Source organism: Pundamilia nyererei, unplaced genomic scaffold, assembly GCF_000239375.1.
Source record: "Pundamilia nyererei isolate P.nyererei 1_Seehausen unplaced genomic scaffold, PunNye1.0 scaffold00048, whole genome shotgun sequence".
In the NCBI taxonomy this organism is placed as follows: Eukaryota; Metazoa; Chordata; class Actinopteri; order Cichliformes; family Cichlidae; genus Pundamilia; species Pundamilia nyererei.
Window position 1 is genome coordinate 2,657,726 of NW_005187449.1, and position 17,559 is coordinate 2,675,284.

At 40.2% G+C, this 17,559-nt stretch overlaps 1 protein-coding gene across 1 annotated transcript in view; it reads right to left on the bottom strand.

The window, feature by feature from the left end:
- The window catches only part of nmbr (neuromedin B receptor), an 83,304-nt gene that overhangs the window by 39,077 nt on the left and 26,668 nt on the right, over nucleotides 1-17,559 (bottom strand). Inside the window, exons 2-3 of the mRNA XM_005732772.1 lie at nucleotides 4,333-4,474; nucleotides 1,433-1,648 (exon numbers count right to left, since the gene is read on the bottom strand). Of these exons, the coding sequence (XP_005732829.1) occupies nucleotides 1,433-1,648; nucleotides 4,333-4,474 (358 nt within the window). The remainder of the gene's footprint in view (nucleotides 1-1,432; nucleotides 1,649-4,332; nucleotides 4,475-17,559) is intronic.

Below are 17,559 nucleotides of genomic sequence, written 5' to 3' on the forward strand. Positions count from 1 at the left end.
TCATTACTCCTCTCAAACTAAAAATCACTGGCTATAATTTTGTGTTGATTTATTTACTTATTTGTTTTTCCTTTTTATGAAACTAGATTTATAGTATGACTACAAACAAAAATGAGCAGAGGGAGCACAACTTCTTAGCCTTTATATCAGCTTGCAACACCAATCCTGCTGAACACGCATTGCTCCCAGAGACAAAGTCATTAGTCTGAGCTCAGTGGGATCTCAGACCAAGTCTGAGGCCAGTCACTGTCACGTCTCAGGCTAAGTTTTAACAACCACAGTTCAGATCCAGAGTGAGGCGAATCAAGTTGAGCGGAAGTTAAATGTGATTAGAAAAATGCAAAGTCGAGAGAGATCTGAGACATTGAGAAACTCTGATTACAGAAACACAAACTGAGTGAAAGCAGCATGTAGTCTGAAGTATGCATGAGATACACACATTTCTGTCCCACATTATACCTTTATAAACTCCAGTTTGTGTGTTTAGTCTGATGTAGTTTCTTTGAAACGTCCATTTCTGTCACTTGAAATGAGTGAAACCTTCACAGTGACTCCAGGTAAAGTCTTACTGAGAAGAGAAAAAGTCAACATTAAGCGCGTCAGAGCTGCCGGAGTTTGATCTGAATGTTTTTGTCCAGTCAAATCTCCAAAGAACAAAACAAACCTTGTCTCAGGCTCTGTCAGCTCTGTCAGTGGTTCTGCAATGCTAACAGCTCTACTCACGGTGTGACTGACTGCACTCAGCACAGACAGTTCACGGAAAATAAAAGACTTACAGATGGCGCATAGAATCAGGCTTTTAATGTGGAAAACCTCCAGGAAGTGTCGGTTCTGACTGATGGCTGGAAAGACAGGAAGTAAAAACTTTTCTTTTCAAGAGAAAGAGTGGTGAGTATGACCAGACTCTGATTGCATCAGAGTGATGAAGAACATTAAACTGGACTTTCCATCAGCACTGATTATTGTCAGCATATGCTCTGGAGACACAGCAGGGACTCCCAGCTCTGCCACTCCTTCACCGAGTGTGTACACCTGATCTGACCTGCTGCTGGTTGGGCTTTAATAATTCAGCCTTCCCCTCCGCCTGACCTCTCCTCCATCTGTGAAGATCAAGCTTGTGTAAAGTGATAACTCATTTCGGCTGGCGCAGGCCCTGCGCCGAGCCTCCCTCGTGACCAAGCTGTTTACCGAGGCCTCCAAAGCTGCCGAGAACGGGAGGTGTGGGTGCAAAAAGCATCACGTCCGAGTCGATCTCACCTAAACATAACTACAGAAGCTTTATCTCCCCCAAGATTCACAAATCACAGGAGGCTATTAACTCACTTTGCTCCTGCGTGACTTCACAGCTTTATGTTTTCTTTGTGGTCCAGAGAAATTCTCCATGGCACAACGTGACACTCATTCACTCATTTACTCATCATCCAGCAGTCACCTGTCTCTTGGTGTGCTCGCTGACTTCCCCCGGCATGTCATGGGCACTCTTGATGAGCGTGCGGGCAATGTGGTAGTAGTACACAGAGATGATGGCCAGAGGGATGAGGAAGTAAACCAGGAAGATCATCACTGAGTGGATCTTAGGATGCATCTGATTGGACAGCGGGTAGGGCACGCAGTTCACAAAGGTGACATTTGTGTTGTCCCTGTGACCCTGAGAGGAAACAAGGAGAGGAAATTAGGAAAGGAGAGAGGACAAGAAGGAGACGGCAAGGAAAAGAGAGGAGTGGAAAGGAAATAAAACAGAAAGTGTTTTTGTTCTTAGACACATTAAGATGAATAATATGTCCAAGAAGTGCTGAAGGAAGAATGAGGAAATGAAACAAGGAGATGGAGAGGAGGAGATTATGTAGAAAAGTATTCAGTGTGATGAAGACGAGGGAGGAGAAATAAAAAGGGAACAGATAAACAGAGAAAGAAAATCAGTGAAGAGAAATGAAGCAAGAAGGAAACAAATAACAAATACAGGATGGGAGGGGGCAGAATGAAAAGCAGAAACTCGTTTCCAACAGCGTGGACGCAGCAGGTACACAAACTAAATGTTTCCTATGACAGAGGAAACGCAGCACGTTAATATTCTATAAATCGCTCAGAAACAACGATCCTGGTTGTTTTGTGTCACCCTGCGTGAGATTGCCCTAATACGTTTCTTACATCAGCGAGCAGAGACATTTCATCAGCTCTCGTCATCCACCATCCCAGCACGAAAACGCAGCAGATCGATGCCCAGCCTGTGGCCACTGGGGCAAGAGGGGAGTGTGAAGACGTGTTCGGGTAAAGGAGGGGAACATGGACTGTAAAGTGAAACGTTTACCACATTATTCTGCAGCGTTTTACCCTCCAATGACATTGCACATTTCTCTCCAGAGGGTCTGATGCTGAGGCCAGTGCAGAATTTTCTAATACATGTACTAGTACTTCACTAGCTGGGACCACATCCTCAGTAACGATAAGCGATGAACTATGAACTGGTGCTGCGGTTTGGGGAAGGCCTCGAAGGGGACTGGCAGCGGCTCCCGGGCCGGGCAGATCCCCATAGAGATTGAGAATGTGACGTCATTCAGGGGTAAAACCGCAAAGGATTCTGGGAACTCGTGGCAAGAGGTACTAGCGCACGCAGGCTTTCAATTGAACTCAGTTACACAGCGATAAAAAGAAACACAAAAATGTCAAGAAGCTGTTGTATTATTAACTGCAATAGCCGGTTGCATGACAGCCACTGGAAGCCGACGGGTAAAGAGATCAGTTGTTATCGGATTACGTCGTTGAAGAGAAATTGTTTGAGCCATGTTTCCGAAGAAGCGACGGATGGCCTGGATTGCAGCCATTCAAAGACCAAATATAACGTCTCAGAACACTCCAGCTCACAGGTTAGTCTGCTCCAAGCATTTACACAAAGGTCCTAGTTTTGTAGTAGTTAATACATCATTTTTCTTAACATAATTGGTGATATAGGTTACAAGCAAGTCTGGCGCTGAACAGAAATTGTCACGCTATGATCCTTTGTTTATTGTGCATAAATAGTGAATTGTCCTGACACAATATTGCGTTTCGCTTCTGTTATCACCATGGTACATTGACAAAAACATATACTTTTATTCACAGGATAAAATAGTTGTTTTGTATCACTAATTGCCCAGTGCGATTACAGCACACAATATTATTGTCACTGCTACATTTCTGTAACACGTACCAGAAATTATTTCCACTACTAATTAATTACCATTGAGCTCAAAGGTCCTATTAATAAACGGTTAACGAATGTGTATTTATGACGACGATTTGTGAGACTGGTAAACTTATGATATGTACGATGGTCTTTCGTTCTACACGGTGCATTTCAAGCTCCTGTACCCATCCGTCGGTAAACTGTACCTGGGCTTGTTGCGTGACCTGACGTAACTAAACTTCATGAGTGTATGCACTCACTCCAAGAACTGTATAATTATAAATCTGAGCATGGTGAAAGTTGGGCAGCACGCTAACGTATTTTGTCCACTCTGTGTGCTCGTACGGGTCTAACCCTTTCACTCGATTGATTTTTTCCTCGTATCTTTTCTTTGACTTTTCATAAAGTCTGTCTTTGTACGGACCGGCATTGTTCTCCTTTGTTGTGTACATAACTTTTTTGGGGCACAAAGAAAAAGCAAGAAGGTATTGGAACCGGAGAGTGAACGTTTTGCGGTGCTGCAAATGCTTGCGTTTGATGCGGTACTTGGATTGTTTTGCCACGAGTTTCCGACATGCAATGCGCGAAAGTCACGTGGTCTGTCAAACTCTATGTATTAACGAGAAGTGAAAGAAGGAAAATGAGAAGAGAAGGGACAAAAAGGGGGGGGCATGAATATATATATAGCCTGAGGCCGGAAGGGGCGTGAATGAGGCGTGGTCCCGCTCCTGAAATTGATGATGATAGGTGGTGGTTCAGGAGCATTCAGACCCGCACTAGCAGACACAGAGATAGTTTCTACCCACAAGCCATCAGGCTATTGGACTGCTGACATTCTGCACACACTATTACACACTCACTACAACTACTGGACTCTACACACACTGTCACTTTAACCACTTTAAAATCCTCACTGCGCAAGTTTTTTTGCACAAAATGTAAATACCAAATAACTGTCTTAAATTCTCTTAATATTTTATAGTTTAGTATTTCGTTATTTGTTGCTGTAGTTGTAGTTGTTGTTGCCTTGTTCATGTAAAGCTGAGGAGAATGAGCCAAAGAATTTCATTATGGGTAAATGTGGCTACACTGTTTGTCTGTATATGACAATAAAACTTGAAACTTATAATACTAGTACTGTTTGCAGGAGTGGATGTACGTTATGGTACCTGCATGGAGACGACTTGGGAGAAAATAGCCTCAGGAACAGCCAGCAGGACGGAAAGCAGCCAGATAGAAACAGCTTTCAGACACGTCCAGAAGACAGCGCTGGATGTCTGGATGTCCATGGGGTTTACTATGGCCTTATACCTGCAAGGGATGGGGGGAAATGTCAGTAAAACGTTTATGGAATAAAACAATAAGAACATGATAAAACACTTTACATGTACCCAGGTAACAAAAACAGTTAACTTATTTAAAATCTTATGTGAAAGAAAAACATTTACAGCCCAGTTTACACTTTAAAACGGGCACAAGCTGCTCTTCATTGTGGACACTGATGAAACATCAGGGTAACAGCAGCAAACTTAAAGTCTTAAACTTTCTCCACAAGTAGCTCGCTCCCTCACTGCTCCTCTCCAGTCTTTTCATTCTTCCCATTTTCAGCTACCTGATTCCTCACACCTTCCAAACTCCCCTCATTCCAATGATGCAGTAATTGTCCATGTAATTGTAACATGCCCAGCCATCCAGCTAAGGAAATCGCACAAAGTTGATTCTGTTCATCTGGACGTAGCATTTTCAGCGGGAGAAACATTTTGTCTCTCATCCAAGTGACTTCTTCAGTCTCAAGACTGCAGAACACAACATTTTTCAGTCATTTGTAGATTTATGTTTAGCATCAATAACTTTTAGATTTGTTTTCAGTCCATCACATCACTGTGGACGAATTCAAGCTCACTTTTCTGCGGCATTATGTTAAAACACACCTAAACACTCCAGATCAGCAAACTGCAAAAACATTTACAGTTTTACTTATGCCTGTTAAGGATCAACTAACCAAATGCATTTACAGGTATTTGCTCCCTCCTTACAGTAAGGGTGTCTTTGTCTACACAGAGACAAAGAAACTGAAAACTGTTTTCACATAGCTGTATGTCTCAGTCTCTGCACACAGGGATGAAGAAACATGGAGATTTGCTTTTGTAGTCATAACAGCTAAAATATTCATACTTTAAGGCTTGTTTGAAGGGTGGGAATTTATTTAAATGACTGTAAACATCAACTAAATAATTCAGGGGTTAACTCTGTTTGCTGTGTAGCTGCTGGTTGGAGGAATGATGTCAAATGTTTCAAGTTGGTGTTCATTTTATCCAACTTCCAAAGGACAATGTGAGACATCTGCAGGCGTTTTCATTGGCTTCTGGTGTCTGACAACATTATCTCAATGATAATCACATACTCCTGGCTCTCTGTTATCATATACCTGCTGCAGCTTCGGTGTCCTTTCCTCTCTGATCAGCTGCCAGGTTTTGCCTCCCTGCCTGTTTCTTGACTTTTCTCCTGCCCTTTTTCTCCACTCACTTCTGATTCCTGCCACTCTCACACTGACTGAAGCTCATCCACTCACTTTGCCCCTCGGTCATTTCTACCTGTTTTTAAAAGTAGTTTCAACTTCCTATCTGCCGCTGTCATGCATTTGATGATTGCACTGCACAGACAGATTAACATCCCAGTGAAACTGGAAGATAATAACGTTAAGAGAGATGCACCTCATCTGAACAATGAAATGAACTCTTATCAGTCTAAGATGCAAATAATATAATTTGACCTACTGTTTACGTCTAAATATTTACAACCCTCAGATAGATATATTGAGATATAGATATATATACTTTATTTTTTTACATTTCACACTTTCTACACATCAGTATTTACCTCTTCAACCTCTTTGATGAGAACATATTCATCAGAAAGAACTCATAGTGATAATTAAGATTAGCCACTGCAATATTGTTAGACCTCATCATTATAATGCTGAGGATGGTCAGGTCTCATATCAGGCACACTTTACAATTACTAACAATCTGTTTTAGAATGCAACACCAAAATCAAGAGTAAAACTGTGTTCCAATAAGGGCAACAAGATTAGACCCGTTAGTGCTACAACACCTAGGCTCAGAGTTACAAATCATCTATGAATGAAGACAAATATGAACTCACAGTACTGAGTGAACAATCAGCTAAAGAAAATCCACACAGGAGCTCAAAAGACTACCAAAACAAAACAGGAGGTGAGGAACTATAACTAACCAGGACAGTGCAGACACATGAAAACACTTAACATAGGCAAAATGACAGAATAGAGACACACAAAGAACTTGACACTTAAAGACAAAGAGTGCATCACAATCAAAAGCAAACACAAGCAACAAACACATAGGAGCATTAACACCACACCCATCAGAGACAGTTAAAATGTTAAAATATGTTCAACAAAGAGTGTATTTCTTTCCTTGGTATGTTTAATCAGAGTGTTGTAGCTAAACATGTAATGAAGGCTAAAGAAAAAGGACAATAAACACAATGCTTTTTCATTTAAATGTATTTATATTCTCTATCCACTACTTTCATATGTGCATCAGATAAACTGTTGATGATGCTCCTTGTGTGACATTAAAACCTTCCACAAGAAGAGATCACTTAAAGAAAACATGTGCTCAACACAAATCTTGTAACTTTTGTTTTTATGCTTATCAAGATATTCCAGCTTTTCCACATCAGCAAAGCATTAAAACGTCTTTCATATTCTATTTGAAAATGGTCATAAAACAGCTGGAAACAGAGCTAATGCAAGCACAATGACGCATTCCTCCGTGCGGTGCCTGTAAAGAGTCTCCCTCTACTGAAGCAAACAATGCTGAAAAAAATGGGCTCATTGCTGAAGGTAAGCGGTACCCCCGACCCTGTTAGTCTTCATCAAACTCATACAAACACAGGTGAAGCACTTTGCAGCAGGTCTGAAGAGTACACCTCCAATGGTGTATTGCTTCCCTGTGCAGTAGAAGCAGTTTAGTCCAACCTGTGGCCGTGAGGAGGAAGTCCAACAGTGGATGCGAGGGACTGAAGGATTCAGCCCTGAAATGATTTTGTATTATTCTGCAAAATGAACAGAATACTAAAAAAAAACTATTTAACTATTTCTATGAAAACACAATTTCAAATTAGACATCAAGGTCCTGCCACTGTGCAAAGACTAAAAATCATTACTGCATTAACCATTGATCACACTTCATATTTTCGCACTGAATGCAAACATAAATCATTTAATAACCACATCATTTTCTTTTGCTGGCATTAGTGGCTCCAGTCTCTTTGTTACTTAATGAGAAACCACATCATCCATCGGGTGGCAGGGGAGGGGACGCAATAGTACTTTGTCACACTAATCACAATTATTCTTTATGTGTAATCGTGGAGCTGAATTTTAAATTCCTCATTAGGCCAAGCAGATCAGTCATTCAGCTGACAGGGACACAGCAATTTTTTTTTTTGACACTGTAATTTTTATTGATAGTTTTGTCACAGTTTAAACATAAACATGTATTGCATTACAGGAGAAATAACCATGCAAGCACACAGTCAAAACAAACAGAACTAAAGCAAACAAAAGGTGTGGGTGCCAATTCTAATCAACTACCGTATGCATGCCTGCCTTTACTCCGCAGCATACATACTCCAGCTTATATACGTACTTTTATACGGGCATGCATCAATAGATATACAGAGTTATAGACCTTAAATGTTTTGTTCTTTTTCTTGGTGCCATAAAATGTCCACTTTTCCCACTTAGCAACAAAAATATCTTCCTTTAATCTGAAAATGTAAGTCATTTTTTCCATTGCATAGATTTCTCCAACAATATTTAACCAGTCTTTTGAAGAAGGCAGATCCAGTTTGTTATTTCTCTCTAGCTGGATGAGGACGGCTGTTAGTTTTGATAGAGTTCTATGAGACTGCTGACTTTAGGTGGGGAAAATACAAATAAGCAAAACACATCTACAGAGAAACAAGAAGTGGAAGAAGTTCCACTTTATATCACCACGTTCTGTGCTTTCTCTGCATCAAAGTTAAACTTTTTGGTTTTTAACATGTGTTGATGATGCTATTTTGATAGCCCTTCTTGAAGCACAGGTTTGCATTAACTTTGCCACACTGAGTTGGTTTTAATTTTCATCATTATCTGAAATCTGTGGTGTACCCCAAGGTTCAATTTTTGATTGATTATTTTGATTTCTCTTGACACTAGTTGTCTTTGGAAATTGATCTAACATCCCATCGCATTCCCTGCTATTCAGAGGACAAAGGGATCCTTTTGTTTTAGCTTGTCCCTGGATTATCACCTGCTGAAATAGTGAAAAGAAATTGTGAAATGCTGTCTGAGGCATTTAGAGGTTATATCAGATGTCACTTTGATCTGTCCCATTAAGACCACCCTTGTCCACTAGTTTGATAGCATAAAGTTAAATAACAATTTTTTTAATAGTTTCATTTGACCTGAAAGGAGCTGCTCTGTCTTCCTTCCTCCAATTAAAAAACATTATCGATAAGTTGCTTTAACCCACCAAGGTGAAAAGAGTCAGCTTTTATTTTCTTGAGGTTACAATACTGCAGTTCATGCCACACATTTCCTGTAGGTTTTCAGAAACGATTTTCAGATTTTACTGATAACTTCTAAAGCATGTCTGAGTCCTGCCTAAAACTATAGGGCTAAAATGTTGAACCTGTGAACCAGTTTGCCTCAAATCAGTCTGGAATATTAGCAAGGTTGGTTAGCAATATCTATCAACTGAACACTTGCATCATACAGACAGACACTGGCACATTAATGCTACGTAACAGAAATAACATCCAGAAAATTCACTCATTAAAACTCCAGCAAGCAGTATTTGCCAAACAAACAGCATTAATACAGTACAGTGACTTCAATTAGCTAAATTAAACAACCGCACCTGTTAGCTCAAACCTTAGACCTTAGCAAAAGTAAAATAAGAGATTTTTGTCATGATACGCTATGTAGCAGACAGGAAAGGATAGCTTAATTGCTAGAACTCACAGAAAATACAAAGCAAAACTGAGCCAGACATGCATCTTTTGAGCCAAAAGAAACACCCCCAGAGGGGTGCACCATGAAGAAAAACAAAGACCTTTGGAAAACTGAGGCCTTAAATAGACACATGAGGTAGTTAGAAAGAAAGGACACACTGGGGAAAATGAGACACAGCTGAACAGAATCTAACAAGACAGGGGGACAAAATAAAACAGAAAGTAACAAAACCTGAGAACAACTACACCCAGGAAAACTTCCATGGAAATGGAAAACAAGGGGAAAGTCAAGAAAAACAACAAGACACTACACCAAATAACCCAAGGCAGAATACTAAGTGAAAAAAGACATGAACTGAAACTCGAGGACTAAATCATAACCAAGAACCTAGACCTAGGACCCACATAACCAAAAAGATAACTGAAGACAGAGAACAGCAAACTAGAAAAACTGGATCAACAACCCAGGAACCATGACATTTATGAAATAACAGTTTTTATATCAAAATGTAAGAATGTTTATTTCAGCTGCAATACTTGGGAGCCTATCCAGACTGACTCACTTTTGGAGGCAGCAAGTGTCCATCAATGAACTTCAGTTTTTGGCACTTTTTAGCTCTGTGTTTCAGCCACAGAGGTTTATTCTTGGTTATGAAATAAACATACTGACTTGTGACCATGTTTATGTTCAGTCTGTGGTAATTATTCAGGTGTTCCAGTTAACTGTCACTGTGAAAAGCTATGAGCATAAGGCATGATATTAGTTGGCCATGCTGTGGTTCGTCTAGGGCAGTGGTCCCCAACCCCCGGGCCTCGGACCGGTACCAGGCCGCGAGAGTTGAGGCTCAGGTCTGAAATGTATGGTTTTCAGGGTTTTTATCGGTTTTCAGCGTTATTTTGTTATTGTTTTTATCGTTAACTCTGTTTTCCTCAGTCTTTTCACGTATGTTATGAATAAATCGTCTTTTTTTCGGTACCAATACTAGTTTTATTTTGTTGTATTTATCCGCGACACCTTAAAGGCCGGTCCGTGAAAATATTGTCGGGCATAAACCGGTCCGTGGTGCAAAAAAGGTTGGAGACCGCTGGTCTAGGGTACCATAACCAAATTTAAAATAAAGATTCAGATTCAGAAAACATAATTTATTCCACAATGGGCAATTCTGTTTGTCAGTCCAGCATTATAATGGATAGATAAATGAAATAGATTAAAGAAAAAATAAAATAAACACTTATAAATAATATAGAACATAATATAGAAGTCTAGCATTCAACATTCAGTTTGCCAGTGAGCAGCTTGACGTTGTGGTCTCCGAGCAGAACTCCACACATCAACCTATTCATAACCAGATGAATAAAAACAAAGAGCCTCTCTTGACATTTATCAGCCGAATAGAAGAAAGTATGAAAGAATTTGAGAAGTGCTTTGTTTTTCTAAAGGCTGCATGATAGCACTGACCTGAGGGCAATAAAACATATTCATGTGAAAGAGCATGCTCAGATCAATGAATGAAACCTTTTTACTTTCTCCCAAATGGAGCTGAGATCTTTGATCTTGGAGTTTCCCAATGCTATTGAGATTGTCCCTGTCCTTCACAGAAAGCCCACTGCAGCACATGAAAGAAAATGTTAAGACTTTCTGTAAAATAATAAAGAAATGACACAAGATATTTTTAGAAATGGTAAGAAATAGTGTGCAACAAGTAAATTCTTTGTTTTCCTTGTTTAATCACTGACTTTGTCTGCATCGGATTTACGCTGATATTTATTTCCGAGTATCCGCAATTTAGACTTTTCCGCGGTGTATGATTCCAGCTTTTGGCGTACTGCTGTTATTCTGGAAATCATTGATTATTTTCTTAGTATTAATCACATTAAGGTCAACAAGTTTTCATTACACCACCTGAGCAGTGCAGGCAGAACACCACTATGACCTCACGGTGAACCCTGAAGAGGAGACTGCATGGCCATCAGAAAATGGCCAAGAAGTTTTGTATAAGCCGTGAGACCAGTTTTCCCGTGCTTCACTCGTGTACGTCAGTTTGAAGAGGAAAAATAACTCCACGGGACTCCGATGTGAAAAGATGTAACAAAAAATTTTTTCCACAGTTTGCATCTTACAGGAGTGGTCAGGTTTAACTTATCCTCAACAAAATAACCTACTACGGTAGGAAAACCGTGTGGCTCTGTTCTACCCTGCGGCCGCGTATAGCTTATGCCGTGTTAACTCTTTTTCTCTCTCCCCCCTCCCGCACCACATGCCCTAATTTGCATACATCCGTGATGCCCGGATTTTACTATAAACACGAGTCTTTAAGGCACATGTATTCATGGTACTACGTAACCAAACCAACACAGCAATAAAATAATTTTAGTTCCACCATAAACATGCATTTACTTCCTAAATTATTAATTACACAAACAAGCTTAACAACAGCGAAATATAAATACTAAAACATATGAACTATCTTAACTTGGCTCCCACAAGTTTGTAGCTATCCGTGTAGATCAGGGGTTGGGACCTCCAGGCCTCAAGAGCCAGTGTCCTGCAGGTTTTTAAACAATACCCTGGGTCAACACTCCTGAATCAAAATATTAGTTCATCACCAGGCCTCTGGAGAACTTCAAGGCATGCTGAGGAGGTCATTTAGCCATTTAAATCAGCTGTGTTGGATCAAGGACACATCTAAAATCTGCAGGACACCGGCCCTTGAGGCCTGGAGTTCCCCACCCCTGGTGTAGATGATAGAGGCAGAGGAGAAGGAACACAGGCTTGTGGAAAGCCACAGACAACCAGTTACAGAAACCTGCTGAATGCTATCAGTTAAAAAGTGTAATGTATTCTGATCCACAGGGGCTTTATCTGCAAATCAAAATGCTCATGTGAGATTTTGGTTTTCCAAGATGCTTATGTGCTCTGTCTAGAATGACAAACAAACTGCAGTGGATCTAATCTGACATCAATCATGAACAACCTCATCTTTTATGATTATGACTCATTCGAGGTGTGAGAGGCTCCCTCAGCCTGGAAACATTATTTAAGAAGTCAGATCTTTTTAAAAATGAGGAAAAAAAGAATTAAATGTGTTTGTCAGGTCAGCATCATCCACAGCATGTAAAGAAATGGATTCCCTTGTTTTACAAAAGCACTGGTTTATGGATGCCATTCATTTTATTCCCTGCCGAGCTGATCTGCGCTCACCGCTAAAGTATCGCTTTTCAGTTTTATTTCGATATGGATTTTTGGCCTTTCTGGTTTCATTCCTCTCTTCTCTCAAGACAGGAGCAGGAGTATGAAAGAAAACTTTTTGGCTCCTTTCTGCAGTTAAAATCTGTCCGGGGGGGGGGGACTCTCTCCTGCTTCTGTACAAAATCATCTCTACAAAGATGCTGCACTAAGTCTCTGTCCTGCTGTTGCTTGTGTTAAACTGTCAGAATGTTAATAAAAAGCAGACTTTTTCCAGAGCTGGTGTCACTGTGACCCCGTCCAGCATGTCACAGATTTGCGTTGTGACTCGGTACAGTTTCATATTCAGGACTCAAACCTGGTCTCTCTCCCCTGCTGTACATTCAGTGACTGACAGACGGGCTCAGGGGGATTTTGGACTGGTCTGCACAAAGATTCATTCATGGACCTCACACTCACCCATAAATCTTACATCATATCACTGTAGCGCACTTCATGTTTTATTAATGCAATCATTTATTTTTTATTTATGTCATATAGGAGCTCAGAGTTTGAAGCCGTGTCCCCAGGCTGAATAAGCTGGATGGCAAAAAATGGATATAAAGTACAAGATGATGCAGATGTATTTAGGATGGTTAAAATGGGGGTGCACAGATGTAACCCAAACAGAAAACATCGTTTTAGTGTGAGAAGAAGTGAGAGAATCATCTTCTGCTCTCAGGGTAGATCGTGACACAAGTTGCCCTTTTTTGAAAGTCTTAATTTGGGTGTCCAAATACAACATTTTTGGGCCATATACGCAGACGCCGTGTGCTCTGTTAGGATGTGAAATTGAATCTAAAATCTTTATTTCTTGTCTCAGGGCAAGTTTGACATCCAACATGAAATCACAAAGTATTCGGTGCCAGAAATCAGCGTGAGACCCATCTGGAAGCTTTCCGGGCATGTCAGAACGTCAATGTGAGATCAGCCAAAATTAAATCATGTTTGGTTTTTGATTTCCGTTCTGAAGTCTCCTCCCACTCGTTTTCAAGTCTACATGTGGGACGGTCTTTGTATTTTGTTCCTTATTCTGCTTTTCAGGATTAGCTTCCATTTAGGTTTTTCAATTTCTGTTTTCAAGAGTAAAACCTCATGTTTCTTGAATAATTACCATTATTTGAGTAATGCTGGCTCTATAGCGACAGCTCTATGTCCTCAGTTGTTATTCCAGCGTTCCTGTGGCTCTCTATGTATTGTGTCTGAGTTTTCTTGTCCTTGTTAAGTTTGGTCCTCTTATTTCCTGTTTTACTTACTTTTGCTTGTTGTCAATTTCTCCCATGCCCTGTCTTGATTTTTACTTTCTATCTATTCATTTCCTTGATTGTGTTCAGTTGCCCCTTGTTTCCCTGCTGTTTTCAACTCTCCTGATTAGCCCTCAGAGTGTATAAATAGTCCTGTCTCTTCTTGTTCTTTGTCAGAGCATCTGTTTACCTGCCTTCATCGGTGGCCTGGCTAATCACTGAAATGCTAGATTTTTCCTTGTTGCGTGACTTTCCATCAACTTAATAAAAGGTCCATTTTTTGTTACTTTCTGCCTGACTTTTAGAGTCCTGAGTTTGGGCCCTCAACCTGCAATTCACAACATCATCCCAGCAGGACAGATGCTTTTCTAAAGTCTGGCTTTTATCCAGTGACTGTGAACAACAGAAGCTGTCATCACAGGTCACCTGCAGCAAAGTTCAACTCAGCTAAAGATGATTCTCAGAGTTTCTGCTGGTGTTATTTTTCAGTTTCATGCAGAGGAGAATATGATAGTTTCACCTGAGTCTCACAAGTATACTGTGACTCAAAGAGATGTGAAGATCTATGGATATATCCATGCTGATGCAAAAAGATAATTACCAGACAGAAGAGTGGCTTCATTATCAGTGCAGTGTTTTAACATAGTTTATTTGTTTCATTTCCTCTCTCTATTAACACATCCCACCAAAACTGCCGTGCTTCTGCAGATTTAGTTGGTTGGGATCAGATCACTCTAATTAAAAATAAGTATATTTAGTGGCTGGACTACATATTTTTCTAGGTTATCCTCTGACAGGGGTCATCGTCCATAAAACCAATAAAACAGAGCTTTTAGTGGTAAATCATCTTTTCCTAAACCTTTAAAGAAGGATTGACTGTTGCATGCTCAGTCATTCAAGTAAAGAAACCCCATCAACGTCTAAAATGTCAGAGAACAAGACACCAATAAAGCAACTGTAGTGAGAACTGTGTTTGTTAACTTACTGAAACCTTTTGGAATAAACTTTTGAAAAATCTCCAGAGAGCAGTTATGTGTCCCTCAAACACAGACCAAAACACCACAATGTAATTTCCAGGAAAACAGGTTGTGTAATTATGAGTCAACTCCACTGCAGAGTACAATATCAACAATGTCTGATTTAATTTCTGCTTTAGAAGATAAAAACAAACTGAGTGGGAACCTTCAGCATTTATCTCAGTTGTTTATACAGAACAAGTCTGAAGAGACTCTCACGCTACCAGCGACCTTCTGCTTCTGAAACCCTTCATTCATCACACCTGCTGGATTCATACCTGCTTCATGTTATTCTAAACTTTAATCTATTGAGATTGACACAATGCTTCACATTCATTTACGTCAGGAAGCTGTTGTTGCTAAGAGCAGTGTGGTGGTGCAGTTTCAAGTTGAGAAATGACTTGAGAGGCGCTCAGTGCATCACACTGTGAAGCAAACAGATTTTCAACAAGTCTGTCCAGCAGCCAGATTTTCTCTTGCTGGCTGACTGTTACTTGGCTCATTTCTACCTTCCCTCCACAGATGGATTCTGTAATCAGCTAAACATCTCCACGGTTGTGCGTGGATACTGTATTTTAGCATTCTCACAACTAACAGAGGAGATGGCACATACGAAGCAAAATGTTGACAAGCTAATCTTGTCAAGTTTTTATTTGTTGCCGCTACATAGGCTGAACATCTCATTGCACCTCCTAGGCCAGAGTGGACTTGGAGGGAGAAAAAATCTTTGGAGAGATGAAACCAAGATGAACTGGGCAGAGAAAGTATGGAGAAGGAGAGAAGAATGTCACATCATCTGTCAAAGTCTCCTCCCACTCATTTTCAAGTCTTCATGTGTGACAGCCTATCATGCCAGAGCGTGTAAGGCTGTCACCAGAGCCAGTGGAGTCCAGTCATTAGTACCAATGTGACTGCTGATAGAAGCAGGGAAAGGTTATATTTAAGATATCTGGCCAATCAAAATCATCTGACTTTGGACTGCAGCGTTTTAGATAAGAGTAGTCATGTGACCTTTTTTTCCTATTTTATAAAGCTGTTTGTCACCAAACGTCATTAACCAGAGAAAACACTCCAGTTCTAGAGTTTTACCTTTTCCCCTATCACTCATACAGTTATGTCTTATTTCAGAACAGATTCAGTAACAGGACACATTAAAATAAACCTGTTATGAATATACGAAAGGAAAAATGTAGGAAATAAACACTGACAAGCTCTCAAGAATATTTTAAGAATAGACTAAAATATATATATTTAAAATATTCTCTTAGAAATTAGCTAAATTTAGAAGAGAACCTAAAAATTATTTAAATACCAGTAAATTCAGAATAAAATATGTTAATAATTTTTAAAGTCAGTTAAAAACCAAGATGTTGTACTTCTAGTTCAGCTTTTGAAGAGATGGCTCCACACTTTCTTCAAGCACTTTGTTATGATGGAGAATTCAAAGCTCGGTCCCTCAGGGAGCAAAGCAACTTGAAACCAGAACATTTCCACCACTGCAGGTGCTACGAGGTTCTTGCATGAATAGATTTTCTGCTGTGAGGCTGTGAAACAACTGCACGAGGGAGAAGTTTTCTGACAGAAAAAACACAAAATATCCGCTAACAGCTTGAAAAGACTGTGAATGGTGGCCTGTCTTTGAGTTAGCCCTTTGACAGACTGACGACCTGTCCAGGGTGTAACCCGCCTCTTGCCCCATGGCAGCTGGGGTTGTATCCAACCCTTCCACGACCCTGAATGAGACAAGTGGAAGAAAAGGAAGTCAACAACTTCTGAAAGGTAACGATGGATAACTAACTGTTGGTCTCACTTGGGCCCAAAGCCCTGACTCCTGGTTGAAAGTGCTTTATTTGACATCCATCTACTGAATACATACGCTTCACTACTGTTTCTCCCACTGTGGGATGAGCTACGTCTGTACTTTCCCAACGTCTTTTTCCCTCTGGATGCATGCTGTGACATCACATGCCTGTGATTAGAATAGCAATTCTGAAGCTGGACTTAAAGTAAAAAGGGGTCAGCTGCCAAACATGTCTACTATAACTGCGACCAAACACATGATTCATCTGTCCAGAGGTCATTATTCACAATCAAGATTATGGGCTTGCAAGACTGGAAAATTATACATAATCACAAAATTACATGTAAATGACATAATGCTATATATGACATGATTTCAGATTTCTCTTAGGTTAATATGGGTGATAATCATGCTGAAACAATGACGACTGCTCCTTTCATCTGTGGCAGTTGTGTCACAAACATTCAACAAAAAGGCAACTCCCCTGCGATTTGTTTCTCAGAAGCCCCTCAGAATGTATCTCAAAGCCACAGGACACCAGCGCGTTTAATCTTACCTTCAGATTCCTAATTAAACAACACTGAGCAATCCCAATCTGCGCCCTTTCAAAGTGCAGACATATGATAAATGGTAAATGGCCTGTATTCGTATAGTGCTTTACTTAGTCCCTATGGACCCCAAAGACATATGATAAAACAGTTTTTCTTCAAGTCATGCCCCACAAAAATAATTTAATCTCTTAACTAAAAGCTTTGAGGGTCATGAGTAGATTTTAGAGGAAATGTTTGGCTCTGAATATAACCGATACACACAGCTCCAGACTTCGAAGACTTGACACTTTCCCTTAAAGTTCAAGTTTTAAAAATAGATCCTTTCTCAGCAGGATGAGCACACCTTCTGTCTGCAGCATGATGGACTTAAAATGAACACTTCCATGCCTGAATGACACTAAAAACACAATTATGGTCGACTCTGAGCGCCAAGCTTTGACTTTGAAATCATTCTGTTTGTTCTCGCACGACTTCATCTGCTGACCGCCGAGGACCATAAACGTCACCTGA